The following is a 15734-nucleotide window of genomic DNA, read 5'->3' on the forward strand; positions in this document are numbered from 1 at the left end:
TTTATAAGCCTTAGAATTTTCGTTCGAGGATAGCGTGCATAAACTAATATTTTTTTTTATGAAAAAAATATTGGTGCTTTACACACTATTCTCGAATTGTCCTTGTGGACAGTTTGGGCACGTGAATGAATTTAATATTGCAACACATGTGCTTCTATATTGCAGAGTTTTGTCGGTATTTTCGATCATGTTCTCTGGATACATAGCACAATTTTAATGCTTGTGTATCTGGAGAACTGCGTCGAAATGCTGCCGAAATTTTTTTGGTATACAAGACATGTATTGCAATATTAAATTCTTACGTTCCTGAATGGAATAGGACCATCACCCTATAGGTAGGAGATATAAGGCGTTAGTCAACTATTATTACATAAAATTGATTGTATAGTTTGCATCATAAATATGTAGGTATGGATCGTGGTTGGATGTCTTTGCGTGATCAGTTCTGTCCCGAGTATATTACGGGTGTGACGATTTTTATGAATGTGGCGTCCAATCATACTAGAGAAGATGGGAAAGCTCGTTGTCCATGTCGTCGATGTAGGAATTTATTTTGGTGTACCTTATCGGACATTCAGAATCATTTATACGAACACGGTATAGATGTGACTTACAAGAGATGGACTTGTCATGGTGAAGATTTGCCGACTAGCTCGAACATGTTGTCCAGGAGTCCCATAAATCCGTCGTCAGTCGGTGGATCATGCAGTCGTGAAAGACAAACACTTGGTGAAGAAGATAGAGAAATTTTAGAGGATCTTCATCCGAAATTATTTGAAGTAAATGTAGAAGCGAGAGCAGAACATCAGCATTCCATTCCGAGACAAGAAGCTGAAGAGGACATTAATATATCTATAAATGATAGATTCGAGCGTCTATTAAGAGATGCACAAAGTGATGTTTATCCTGGTTGTAAGAAGTACTCTCTGTTGTCCGCCGTAATAAAGTTATTACACATGAAGACACTTGGTAAGTGGTCAAACAACTTGTTTAATTGGTTGCTCAAATTTTTGAAGGACTTACTGCCAGAGGGAGAGTTACTTCCGTCAAGTCATTATGAAGCCAAAAAATTATTGAAAGGACTCGGTTTGGGAGTCGATGACTTGGGCCTATGCTGTGAAAAGATACATGCATGTCCGAATGATTGTGTTCTATTTCGGAAGGATAAACAAGATCTACAAGCATGTCCAATTTGTCATTCAAGCAGATGGAAAGAAAGTCGTGGTAAGGATAAGAAGAAAAAGAAAATACCATGCAAGATTCTGCGGTACTTTCCGATTACACCACGATTGCGTCGATTGTTCATGTCGAGGCATACTGCTTGTGACATGCGGTGGCATAAGGAGGTAAATAATATGGACGATGATGTCATGAGACATCCATCAGATGGAGATGCATGGAAACATTTTGATCGTGAACATCCATGGTTTGCAGCTGATTCACGAAATGTCAGGCTAGGGTTGGCAACAGACGGATTTAATCCATATGGTAATCTTAGTACTGCTTATAGTATGTGGCCTGTTATGGTATTTCCTTATAATTTACCACCATGGAAGTGCATGAAATCACCTTTTAATCTATTGGCCTTGTTGATCCCGGGTCCCCGTGCCCCTGGAAGAGATATAGACATATTTTTAGAGCCATTGATCGAAGAGTTACAATATTTGTGGGAAGAAGGATGCGAAACATATGATCATATTGTAGGAGGCATCTTTCGTATGCATGCAGCATTGCTTTGGACAGTTAACGATTTTTCTGCATATGGCGATATTTCTGGATGGTGTACAAAAGGGTATAAAGCATGCCCAACTTGTAACGATTATATTACATCGGACCGTATTCGCGGAAAGATTTGTTTTACCGGCCATCGACGTTTCTTGCCAGATGATCATAGATGGAGGAGAAGTCTTAAGTTCAATGGCAAGCATGAACGACGTGTGCAGCCAAGATTCTGGTCTACGGATAATATTTTAAATCAGTTACCAAACCCACAGGATGTCATATTTGGTAAGGGTCTGGCCAGCCAAGTAGGGGTGCGAACAAGTATCGGAAATTGGAGAAAAAAGAGCAAGTTGTTTGATCTTCCATATTGGAAAATGCTTCTTCTTCGACATAATCTTGACGTCATGCATATTGAAAAGAATATATTTGATAATGTATTTTATACCATTCTCAATATCGAAGGAAGAACAAAGGATACCGTGAAGGCTCGTCTTGACTTAGAGGATATGCGGATTAGAAAGGAATTACATTTGATTCGACGAGGGGATAGGCTGGTGAAGCCATTGGCATGTTATACACTGAATCGAAGAGAGAGAAATCAATTTCTTTCATATTTGAGATCAGTGAGGTTTCCTGATGGATACGCCTCAAACTTGAAACGGTGCATCAAGTCGAAAGATGGGAAGATCGTCGGGATGAAAAGTCATGATTGTCATGTACTTCTACAGCATGTGCTCCCAGTTGGTTTGCACGGATTGTTGCCGGATAATGTGTGTGATGCGTTACTTGATCTGGAAACTTATTTTCGAGACTTATGTGCGAAGATATTGAGACGAAGTCAGATCGACATATTGGAGAAGAAGATTATCATTACTCTCTGTAAGCTCGAGATGATATTCCCTCCCGCCTTCTTTGATATCATGGTGCATCTTTCTGTTCATCTTCCACATGAGGCTAGATTGGGTGGGCCAGTACATACAAGATGGATGTACCCAATTGAAAGGTAATTGCATGATATTGTAATATTTATTATTCATTATTGTATTCTTATTATATGTGATATCAATTGATAATTTATTGAATAGGGAGATGCGTGAATACAAGAGTGCCGTCACTAACAAAGCACGGCCTGAAGGTTCAATAGCAGAGGCACATGTTATGAATGAATGTCTGACGTTCTGCTCTATGTACCTTCGATGAGTGGAGACCAAATTTACAAGGCCACAGTGGAATATTGATGTTGACGAGATTCTGACCGATGGATTGTCCGTGTTCTCCAATGTTGCCCGACCATATGGTAAAAAAGATTTTCGAATGTTGACACCACAAGAAACGGATGACATGCATTGGTATGTGCTAAACAATTGCGAGGAGGTAGAAGCCTACATGATGTGAGTATATACATTTAATTTTTATTTGTTGATACATCAATGAATGCACGTGGACTCTAAATTAAAATATACATGGTATTACTGTATCACTTCAGAGAACACGAAAGTGAGCTCAGAAGAAGTAATCCTACATTAGCAGCGGCACGACATAGGAATCAATTCGCATCATGGTTTGACGAACGGGTAAGTTATGTTCATGTTCATCCATGATTAAAAGTTTGTTTATATAGTATTTATTTTGTCAAATTTAACCTGCTTATTGTTCTTTTAATTGTAGATAGCTCAGCTACGTATAGACAATCCTAACTGTATCAGTAATGACTTAGCTGCACTTGCACGAAAACCTGACAGACGTGTATCAGTATATTCAGCATGCATAGTCAATGGTGTGCGATTCTTAACGGAAGATCGCGATCGTGATCGAACCACACAGAATTGTGGAATAAGCATGGAGGGCGAGCACAAGGGTGAAATAATAATTTTTTTGGTGTTCTGCATGAGGTTATAGAGTTGAGATATAGTGGTCTTCGACAGATTGTGTTATTCAAGTGTCGATGGTATGACTTAGGACGACACAGGCCAATTGTTATAGATCCTCAACTCGTCAGTGTCTACACTGGTCATGTATGGTATGAAAGTGATCCTTATATTTTTGCAAAGCAAGCAAGACTAGTGTGGTATATTGATGATAACAAAATGAAAGAGCCTTGGCGAGTTGCAATAAGGGCTCAGCATAGGCATTTGTTTGATCCTGCACTTTTCACATGCCCGAACGATGAACATCTTGAGAATGAAGTCTGTGCAATTATTGAAAATGAAGCATATCAAATGCAAGCACCAGATAACATATTAGTGCCAGATGATACGATTGACATAGGACAATTACAAAGAGACGACTATGAACCTGAGGATGTTTCTGTTGTTGGATCGTCGATAAGGGCACGGACACGAGCACGATCCAATAATGACTTCGTTAACGACAATGATGATAGCACTTCAGGGTCGAAGTCTTCTATGACTCCCGTCGAAGATGACTATATGGACACGAGTTCAGAATCTGAGAACAATAATTAATATGAATAAGTAATTCAATTTATTTTTTTTTATTATATCATGTAATACTTGAGTTTTTTTGATTACTTACTGATTTAAATTATTTTAATCATTGCAGCATCATGACTGGTCCTGGACGTAGACATTCACGGGGTAGGCAGCAGGCTCCGCTTGATGATACACATCCTCACTTTAGCATTTTGCATGATGAGTCAGAGAATTTAGATGAAACTCAGTTGCCCGAGTCCACAGAGCCGCCTAGTGCTCAGCCAGAGCTTGCCCAGCCATGGTACCGCAGCATCATCCCCTTACAGGTACATCTCTATCAATTTATAAACCATATATTTTTTTTGTTATATGCATTTAGTGATACATGATATATGTTCATTTCATCAATTTTTACATGTAGGAACACAGCATCGACGTGCAGTGCGTGGTCCTAGTAGGGGTCTTGTTTTGGAAAAATATGTGCATACACACAATGAAAAATCGAAGGTACATATATTTCGAGATCATCCGGTTGGCACAGAGGCTAGTATCATCGCAAATGAGATTAGTTTGTATATGTGGAATCATTTTCCGTGGGCTGCTGAAAGTTTCAAGCATGTAGCTCCTCGATACCATGATGCTCTAGTCTCTCACATCAGGGTAAGAATTAAATTTGGATGTCTTGCATATCATTACATGATCCATATTATTTTTGGTTATATAAATAAATTTTTTATTATATGAATAATTTCATGTATTTGCTTTTTGGTATGATTACTGTGTAGGATAATATTGACTTCGAGGATTGCACTGACGAAGAAGTGACGGCATGTATTCTCAAAATGGCTGCAAATAGATACAGAGATCGGCGATGTAGGCTTCATAAATACTGCAATGAGCTGCAGGCGAAGGGGATTGATCCTGTGACCCAGCCATACAGAAATTGGGCTGGGTCTAGTGACGATTGGCGGTGGTTATGTGAGCATTTTGGAAGTGAGGCATTTCAGGTATGTCTAGTGTTCTAAGTTTTTTTAATTATGTTATGTCCTTTATTGGTTCTAATTGTATGTATTTTGTAGCGACGATCGGAGGCGAATAAGGTGAATAGGAGCAAGATTGATTCTATTCACACGCAAGGAAGTACCTCTTTTGCACAGGGAATGAAGAGGATGGTACGTAACTAATTTGCAATCATACTTTGTAACTTTTTATTAAATATTTATATTATTTTGATATATTTTTTTTCTTTTTTTTATTTGAACAGGGACTATCCGGAGTCGACGCCTATGCTAAATTCTATCAAAACAAGAGTGGCGAGTTCGTGACCGAGGAGGCGAGGCAGCGTCATGTAAGTATCATTACTCTACATTTTGAATACTTTTAAAGAGTTTGAAAAAAATTTATGATTTTATTTGGTTTATTGTGAAGAAAAAAATGTTAGAATTGAGAGAGCAGGCGACGAGGGAGGTGGGATCTGATGGTGATACTGGATCGCAGCAGGTTTGTTTGATGACAGATGATATGATTTTGGATACCGTCCTCGGGCGGCAGCTAGGATCTGGTCATAGCATGCAGTCTAAAAAATCACGCAGTTCGTCATCCGGCCGGTCTGATGATGCATCGGTGCCAGAGGCAGTTAGGACATCCATGAGCATGATGCAAGATCAGATTAGTTACTGGATGAATCGTAGTCAGACGCTCGAGAGGATCGTAGCTGCGGTGGCGGGACGGCTCGGTATTGATGCTTCTGAGTTAGCACCTCTGGATCAGAATGATGCCGCCTCTGCACCACCATCGCGACACATATCGGGTCAGGGATCGACGCCTGGAGGAGGGAACGAGGCCAATGAGTCAGATCATACTTAGTTTGTACTTATTTTAAATTTAAAATGGTGTATGGACTTATATTTTTGTATATGACAAAGATGGTTATGAAACTTTTTGATACTTGAAATTAGTCTTTTGACTTAGAATATTTTTATTGTGTTAACATACTATTTATTTAAAATATGTTTGATCAGATAATTTGTATTTGAGCAGGTTTTTTTGAAAAATTAATAAAAATTTTATTTTTTATCCAAAATTTATTTTAACGATGAAATATTAATTTCGTCGCAAAAAAACTTGTGAACCCAAAAAAGTAAAACTTTTATTATTCATTGCGACAAAATTTTTTATTTCGTTGCTATTTTTGCGACGAAAAAATAGTTTTGTCGCTAAAAATTATAACTTTTTGCGATGAAATTTTTATTTCATCGCAATTATGGCGACGAATATTTTTATTTCGTCGCCTTATAGCGACGAAATTATTATTTCGTCGCCATTATAGCGACGAAATTTTTTTTCGTCGCAATTATTGTGACGAAATTATTTCGTTGCTATTTTTGCGACGAAAAAATAGTTTCGTCGCTAAAAATTTAAACTTTTTACGACGAAATTTTTATTTCATCGTAATTATGGCGACGCATTTTTTATTTCATTGCAATTATGGCGATGAATTTTTTTATTTCGTCGCCCTTCTAGCGACGAAATTTTTATTTCGTTGCTATTATAGCGACGAAATTTTTTTTTCGTCGCAATTATAGCGATGAACATTTTTTTCGTCGCAATTTTTGCGACAAATTATTTTGCGACGAAATCCGTCGCTAAGTTTTGCGATGAATTTCATTTTCGTCGCAAAAAATAAGAAAAAAATTTTTTTAATCAAAATATTTAGCGATGAAATTTTTTTTTGTTGCAATTTTAGCGACAAAAATTTAAGCTCTTGCGACAAAATATTTTCGTCGCTAATACAGTACATAACTTCGTCGTCTGGATTTACTATTTTTTGCGACGAAATAAAATATTTTCATCGCTAAGGTCATTTGCTACGAGGCTTTCTCTACAAATTTTTAGCGACGATATATTTCGTCGTAAATACGTTTAGCGATGAAAATATGATTTTTAGCGACGAAAAAATTTCGTCGCAAAAAATCAAATTTCTTGTAGTGTAAGACCCTCCGACGCTCAAGTCAGTTCTCTGCCTCAACAAGAATGGAGTGCTCGAACAGAAATTTTAGTAGAGTTTCTAGATAAAAATGAGAGCTTATAGAATAACGTATCTGGGGTCCCCTTTTATAGGCGTAGGGGGCTGTAAGCTGATAGTGACATCTGTAACCATCTGGTCGTGGGCTACCCAGGGTCAGGCAGAGTTTGTTGCGAAGAGTAGTGGAGTAGACCCGTGGCTAACACCGAAGCACGCCATGTGGAGTCTGCTGCAGGGAGTGGAGCGGCGTCCGTTGTCGCGACTTGCCAGGGATGGAAGAATTGCGCGGTATCCATCGCAGGAAATGGAGCAGTGCTGTAGCCGTTACTGCGGCCTGCCAGGGAGTAATGGAGCCACGTAGGATCTGCCGTAGGGAGTAATGGAGCCGCGTAGGATTCGCCGAAGGGAGTGGAGCAGAATCACGATCGTTACTACTGCCTGCCGAGGAGTCTAGACTTGTCGGCTGAAGTTCGGTTGAAGTCTGTAGCTGGAGAGAGGTGGCTAACTATCCATCTGAGAGGGGCCTGGAGTCCGGCTCTCGCAGGAGCCCGGACGGAGTCTTCTTTCAGTTGAAGTTGGGGATGAAGTCTGGCCCCCACAGGAGCCCGGATGGAGTCTTCCCGCAGCTGGGGCTGGAGACGAGGTCTGGCTTCCGTAGGAGTTCGGACGAAGTCTACCTGCAATTGGAATTGGTAGTGAAGTCTGGCTCCCGTAGGAGTCCGGACGAGGTCTACCTGCAATTGGAGTCAGGGATGAAGTCCGGCTCCCGTAGGAGTCCGGACGAAGTTTACCTGCAGCTGGAGTCATGGGCGGGGAGCCCGGGAGGAGCCTGCGGGTGAAGTCACAGGCGAGGTCCGGCTCCCGTAGGAGTCCGGACGAAGTTTACCTGCAATTAGAGTCAGGGACGAAGTCCGGCTCCCATAGGAGTCCGGACGAAGTTTACCTGCAGCTGGAGTCGTGGGCAGAGTCCGACTCCCGTAGGAGCCCGGGAGGAGCCTGCGGGTGAAGTCGTGGGCGAGGTCTGGCTCCCGTAGGAGTCCGGACGAAGCCTACCTGCAATTGGAGTCAGGGATGAAATTTGGCTCCCGTAGGAGTTCGGACGAAGTTTACTTGCAGCTAGAGTCGTGAGCGGAGTCTGGCTCCCGTAGGAGCCCGGAAGGAGCCTGCGGGTGAAGTCACAGGCGAGGTATGGCTCCCGTAGGAGTCCAGACGAAGTTTACCTGCAATTAGAGTCAGAGACGAAGTTCGGCTCCCGTAGGAGTTCGGACGAAGTTTACCTGCAGCTGGAGTCGTGGGCGGAGTCCGGCTCCTGTAGGAGCCCGGGAGGAGCCTGCGAGTGAAGTCGTGGGCGAGGTCCGGCTCCCGTAGGAGTCCGGACGAAGCCTACCTGCAATTGGAGTTAGGGATGAAATCCGGCTCCCGTAGGAGTCCGGACGAAGTTTACCTGCAGTTGGAGTCGTGGGCGGAGTTCGGCTCCCGTAGGAGCCCAGGAGGAGCCTGCGGGTGAAGTCGTGGGCGAGGTCCGGCTCCCGTAGGAGTCCAGACGAAGCCTACCTGCAATTGGAGTCAGGGACGAAGTTCGGCTCCCATAGGAGTCCGGACAAAGTTTACCTGCAGTTGGAGTCGTGGGCGGAGTCTGGCTCCTGTAGGAGCCCGGGAGGAGCCTGCGGGTGAAGTCGTGGGCGAGGTCTGGCTCTCGTAGGAGTCCGGATGAAGCCTACCTGCAATTGGAGTCAGGGACGAAGTCCGGCTCCCGTAGGAGTCCGGACGAAGTCCGGCTCCCGTAGGAGTCCGGACGAAGTTTACCTGCAGCTGGAGTCGTGGGTGGAGTCCGGCTCCCGTAGGAGCCCGGGAGGAGCCTGCGGGTGAAGTCGTGGGCGAGGTCTGGCTCCCGTAGGAGTCCGGACGAAGCCTACCTGCAATTGGAGTCAGGGACGAAGTCCGGCTCCCGTAGGAGTCCGGACGAAGTTTACCTGCAGCTGGATTCGTAGGCGGAGTCCGGCTCCCGTAAGAGCCCGGGAGGAGCCTGCGGGTGAAGTCGTGGGCGAGGTCCGGCTCCCATAGGAGTCCAGACGAAGTTTACCTGCAATTAGAGTCAGGGACGAAGTCCGGACGTGCGGGTGAAGTCGTGGGCGAGGTCCGGCTCCCGTAGGAGTCCGGACGAAGTTTACCTGCAATTAGAGTCAGGGACGAAGTCCGGCTCCCGTAGGAGTCCGGACGAAGTTTACCTGCAGCTGGAGTCGTGGGCGGAGTCCGACTCCCGTAGGAGCCCGGGAGGAGCCTGCGGGTGAAGTCATGGGCGAGGTCCGGCTCCCGTAGGAGTCCGGACGTCGCGAAGAATTCGGTCGACGCTGGCGGGGTCCTGTCCGTCAGCAAAACTTGAGAGTGTGGCGGAGGCTCGGCCGCCTAGGAGGTTGGAAGAGATGTTGCTGGAGGTCGAGAGTCAGTTGGGTCCCCGGAGGGTCACTCCCATCACGAACTTCGGCTGGGGGGTATTTTATACCCAACAATTGGTTTTAGGATACATTTTCCAACAAAGGAAGGAGAAGGAAGGAGGGGAAAGAGAGTCACCGATGATGGAAGAGGAGATCAATCGGAGAGGAGGAAGGAGAGAAGAGATGGAAATAAGAATATTTTTATCATTTTATAAAATAATGATATCATGTGATGGTCATGTGATATCATTTCATTAACAGAGATAGATGGCTGGACCATATTGAAACATATTGATAACTAGAAGGATCGGTTTAATACTTTTTAAAGTACAGACATGTAAGTAAAAATAAACTAAAGTTGAAGAGGTATTCTTATAATTTATTCTCCAATTAAATATTCTAACTTACTATAGTTGCAGAATTTCATCTTGAGCTCCTCTTCCATTCCAACATGGCCGCCTTTGCAGCATTTGGCACAACAAGGACATGGTCAAGGGCACACATGTCCCTTAGGCCATTTTACACTTGATATGTATATTTGCCATTGAGATCTTCGTGCATGTTTCCAAACATAAATAAGCATGTAGAGTAATCCTTATTAACCTGATTGTTTTTGGTACATTTCTAACCTGACTTATGTTGGCAGGGGCGCTATCTCCTGGTCATGCATTCCAAGACCTCTCCACTTTTCTAGTAGGTTTAAGATCCTAGGATGCCAATTAGCATAACTGTGATCATTAATCTTGTCTTCTATGTTTAGGTCAGCCATCTCTACAATTGTGTCAGAAGAAACCATCTTGGTGTAAAGAGTACTATTCAAACTAACTAATTTAAGTTTAGAAATTATAACGTCGTCCAATAAGAAACAAATAGATTATTTACATCCACACTGAAAAATGGTTCACTGCCTGCACGAACCACAATATAGCATGTAGTATGAATTAAAGCAACAACAACACACATATATAGATCCCTCAACAATTGAACATCTATAATCATCTCTACCTCATAAAGAAACATATATTATTATGATTATATGCTTTAGGCAGCAAATTCATACGGTTGCTTTTATATAACAATATTTGGTCCACAGTAATAACTTCAAAAACTTAAAGAACTTTAATTAGAGTCATAGTTCCATTAGAATTTAACAGCAGTCCATATCGTAGCCATCTTTCACATATGGTTCTAGTCTACATCTGTCAAAATATTTCTCACCACCTAGTGAAACAATTTTTCACAGACCAATCAAGTGAAGTAGACCAAACCTAATTAACACAAACTGAGCCCAGATTGAACTTAGCTTTGTTTGGTGCAATTAGACTAAATCAAGTTAAAGAGGGGCTAACATATAGTTATAACTTGGGTCTAATGAATCACCATAAGTTTATCTAATCACGGCATTTGATGAATGCCAACTAGTTGAGTTGGTAAAGTCGCGTAGGATTAGATATTAGTGATTTTAGTCAACTCTTACCCTCACACAAATTTAGGCCAAGCTTACTCCCATCCTAGATCTTAAAAAGTTTGTCATGACGTTTAAGGTAGGTTGCACCTTTTGATGCTTGTGCACCCTAGAACATTTTATTTTCCTAACATACCAGATGATAAACCCTATGACATACGAATTAAAAACATACGAAAAGGAGTCACAAATTTATGGTTGTTATGGTGGAAATGTGCATGATGACATGCATGGCACAACTGAATTATTCTAACTCAGAACTAATGTGGCATCCCATGGTCGGACCAAGTCCACCTTGGTCAAACTGGAAGCAAGACGAGTAGATCAAAAGACCGACGAGGTCATATGACACCCAACAAGAAGAACTGTGACTCCAACGGGTACTCAAATCGACGTTTGTCCTAAGTTGACCTAAACCCCCTTACCTCAGTAGCCAATTTTCCCACCATGCATAGCAAAGTGTTCCCTTCATCGAGCTAGGGATGAATATTACTATAATAGCCTCTAGCGGTTACACCAAATCTTCAAGTGATTATGTTGAATCCCAAACAATTACAGCACAGCTCCAGGCTATTAAGATACAGTTCACAGAAGATTTAAGATCCCAGTTATAAATAAATCCGAGGACCACTCATGAAAGATAATAACTCAATAGCTAAATTCCAATTAGTACAACACTCTATCTCTCTAATTCTTTCTTTTTCTTTTCTCCAATACAAAAATCCCTCTCTAACTTAAGTATTGAAGAGCCTGACCAGAGTCAATCCTGCAAGCTCTCTAACCTTGTTTGTTATCTTAAAAAATCATGAAAGCAACCCACATCGCTGATCTAAGGATCGATAACAACAAATTGACATCATTTGTGGGAATGAAGGATGGAGCAACTATCAAGGTACTACTCGACTAGAGTCTAATATTAGCTCTTTGCACGGGTCCCCAAGATCTCAACCCCCTCCACCAACCATAAGAGTTGTTGATGCTAGATAGTTTTATTTGCTTTTCCAGCAGTTGCAAGCCTTCATAACTATGATGCCAGCGCCTTGCAACAGCAGGTTGTTAATTCCCTAGCTAGCCAGCCAACCTACACAAGGTAGTAGCTATCCTCACCCTAAGAGACTTGAGTGGGGCCAGAGGTATGATCGCTCTAGTTCCCCCCTCCAAAACAAGCTCCATTCTGGAGACTCTTTTCCATGCCAGCTCAAAGAACTCTTCAGATAGGAAGTTGACCTCAGTCACAAGATTAGGGAGATTGTCATGCCCCGATCCAAGATTGTGAATCGAGGGTCGCGGCAACCGCCGCATACTCATGAAGAACTCTCTCCATAAGCATGCAAGGCATCTCATCACGATATCAATACATCGCAGCGGAATAAATTCAAATAATTATTATTCAACTTTAATTCAAGTAATTAAATCAAATGTCTTACATCCAAAAAATTTTTTGCTAACAATAAAACAATAGATCTAAGTTCAATTGAATTTGACAACGCTAAATCTCGCCTCTAAAAGCTCTGTCCCAATATTTCTTCCCACGCTCGAAATTAATTACCTGAATCTGAAAAATAGAAAGAAAAGTAATGAGCTAGACAGCCCAGTAAGTAACAAGTATCTCTACCAGATATTTCAGATATTATATAATTTTCAAGAATAATGCTGCAAATAAACATAAGAGTATATTTCATGCTGATTTAATACAAATAAAATATTTTCAAATATTTACATATCATAAATTCGATTCGATTTAAAACACTCGTAACTCAACAGCCTCGACTATGACCAACGTTTAACCCCCATTGGCGGGATCCACAGAATACCAGCGCACAACCCCCACTGGCAGGGTCCACAAATACCAGCGCACAACCCCCACTGGCAGGGTCCACAAACACCAGCGCACAACCCCCACTGGCAGGGTCCACAAATACCAACATATAATCCCCATTGGCGGGGCCCACTGAAACATAGTTAGGCTGAGAGCATAAATCCGATCTATATCAAAACACTTTGTACCATAATATATATCATAATCTTTCACTAAACATGTGCATAAATCGATATACCATAACATTTCAAAAGCACTTTTCTTTAAAAACATAATTTCATAAATCATGCATAATTTTCAGAGAATAATTATTTATTTTCAGAATAAATATGAAATATCTCGAGAAGATGATTCATTACTTACCTTTCACGGAGCACTGAATGAACAGATCGACTAACTTCTAGGAGATTCTTTCGTGCCTATTATCCAAAATTATATTTTTACATTAATTTAATTCAAAATTAAATCTAACAAATTCCAAAATTAAAATCTCGCTTAAAATCAGACTCGTCTCTAAACTCGATCAGAATCATCAGATGAATCCTTCCCCTATGCTAATCCTAGAAGGATAACTTTAGAGAGAGAAATCCATCAAGAGAGAGAGAAACAAGCTAGAGAGAGAAAATTCTAGAGAGAGAAAGTAGAGAGAGAAAGTCCAATTCCAGAGAGAGAAAGTCAGGGTTCAGACTGAGAGAAGAGAGGAGAGAAACTCTCTCTCTTCATTTTTTTATTATTTTCTTATTTATTTATTTATTTATTTATTATATATATATATTTATATAAATATATATATATATATATTTTTTTTTATTATTATTATTATTATTATTTTCTTTTCTTTTCTTTTTCTCTTTTTTCTTTTTCTTCCTTTTTTTTTCTTTTCTTTTTCTCTTTTTTTTCTTCTTTTCCTTTTCTCTTTTCTTTTTCTTTTCTCTTTTCTTTTTCTTTCACGGAAGAAGGAACTCTGTTCCTCTTCTTTCTTCACGGAACAGGGAGGTCTTCCTCCCTCTTGTTCTCGAACTAAGAGGCCTCCCCCCTAGCAGACCACCCCTCCGACCGGTGGGGTAGTCCCCGGTGACGTTGAACGGTCAGGTCTGGTGACCGACAGTGGCCCACGGTGACGGCAAATCAAGAATGAAGACAAAAACAGGGGATTCAAAAAAAAACAAGGATTTTTGAAGGAATTTTTCAGTAGAAAACTCAGTAAAATCCAAGATAAAAACCTCTAAAAGATTGACAGAATAAATAGAAGGATTTTATCTAATTTGGATTTGGTTTGACTCAATTTTTGACGGCCACAAGAAGATTAATCCGTCGGCAATATAAGACGAAAGAAGGGAAGAACTCAGTGATTAATCGATGATTTTTGTGAGAAACAACTGTTGAGATTGAGGTCTTTAAATAGACCTTAACTAGGGAGAGTTTCAATTCGATTTCCATCAGGTTTCCTAGATGATTTTGGATTTGATTGGGAGAAGAATTCCATGAATTCCTTCAGTTCCAAACTCTCTGCCCGCAGCCTAGCACGTGCAGGGCACATGCTGGCTCCAAATTTTCTCTTTTTTTTTTTTTTTGAATAGGCTTGGGTCTGCTAGATTGGGTTTGATTTTGGGCTATGACATTCTTCACCCCTAAAAAAAAATTTCGTCCTCGAAATTTTTCATACCTGTCACCATTGTATTGGAAGCCTGTGGATTCTGTTGAGTAAGCGCATAAACTCTTCCCTGGGTTTTAGAAATCTGTCCGCCACCCTTATGTTGTCCTTCATGAGTTCTTTTGCCAGCTTGATTTTCGGTATTTAGCGGGCAGCTAGCGATTTTATGATCCATCTGACCACATTTGAAACAAGCACCTGTATTCCAATAGAAATCCTTGTCTGCATGATTTTTGCCACATCTGGAGCACGGTTCACCATCAATCTGTTGAGTCTTATTGTCTACTGCTCCCTTAGCTGATCTTTTGATGTTTTTATTATTCTGCCCTTGTGTATCATTTGATTGTGCTCTCTTTCTTTGTTTTCTTTCCCTTTCCATGCGTTCTTCATTGACTTCCCTTTCAATTATCAGTGCTTTGTTTACCACATCTGCATAAGTTGTCAATTCATATGGAACCACTTATTTTCGAATCTCAGTTCTCAGTCCCATCTCAAACTTGTGAACACGTTCTTGCTCACCATCCACTAATCTCGGAGCAAATTTTGCTAACTCTGTAAATTTTGCTTCATATTCAGTCACACTCATACCCTTTTGCTTCAAATAAATAAACTCTTGTTCTTGTCATTCTACGGGGAGGCATGATAACCTTGTAGTAGTAAAACCTTATTAGATTCATTGATCTATTTGTTAGGATGGGTTTATTATGATGCTCATACTCTAACGTCATAATATTCCTAATGTCTACCCACCTACACTCATATTATGTTAAATTCTATGTGTCATAATTTATCCACTTATGCTCTGATACCATAATAATTGTCATGCCCCCGATCCGAGATTGTGAATCGAGGGTCGCGGCAACCGCCGCATACTCATGAAGAACTCTCTCCATAAGCATGCAAGACATCTCATCACGATATTAATGCATCGCAGCGGAATATATTCAAATAATTATTATTCAACTTTAATTCAAGTAATTAAATCAAATATCTTACATCCAATAAAATTTTTTTGCTAACAATAAAACAATAGATCTAAGTTCAATTGAAGTTGACAACGCTAAATCTCGCCTCTAAAAGCTCTGTCCCAATATTTCTTCCCACGCTCGAAATTAATTATTTGAATCTGAAAAATAGAAAGAAAAGTAATGAGCTAGACAGCCCAGTAAGTAACAAGTATCT

At 40.9% G+C, this 15734-nt stretch overlaps 1 protein-coding gene across 1 annotated transcript; it reads left to right on the forward strand.

Moving 5' to 3' along the window:
• Positions 1 to 4730: 4730 nt before the first annotated feature.
• LOC140859314 (uncharacterized) lies at positions 4731 to 10325 on the forward strand. The gene is made up of 6 exons (XM_073260975.1): positions 4731 to 4814; positions 4940 to 5161; positions 5234 to 5326; positions 5419 to 5502; positions 5583 to 5964; positions 10261 to 10325. Exons 1-6 carry the CDS (start codon positions 4731 to 4733, stop codon positions 10323 to 10325), a joined length of 930 nt encoding a protein of 309 aa, XP_073117076.1.
• The last annotated feature ends 5409 nt before the right edge of the window (positions 10326 to 15734 follow it).

Source organism: Elaeis guineensis, chromosome 7 (assembly GCF_000442705.2).
Source record: "Elaeis guineensis isolate ETL-2024a chromosome 7, EG11, whole genome shotgun sequence".
In the NCBI taxonomy this organism is placed as follows: Eukaryota; Viridiplantae; Streptophyta; class Magnoliopsida; order Arecales; family Arecaceae; genus Elaeis; species Elaeis guineensis.

Bases quoted from the DNA above. Each gene is read 5' to 3' on its own strand.
- LOC140859314 (XM_073260975.1), top strand. From the start codon at position 4,731: ATGTGGAATCATTTTCCGTGGGCTGCTGAAAGTTTCAAGCATGTAGCT. The intron at 4,815-4,939 runs GTAAGAATTAAA...ATTACTGTGTAG, and splicing joins CTCTAGTCTCTCACATCAGG to GATAATATTGACTTCGAGGA. The intron at 5,965-10,260 runs GTCAGGGATCGA...TTATGTTGGCAG, and splicing joins ACCATCGCGACACATATCGG to GGGCGCTATCTCCTGGTCAT.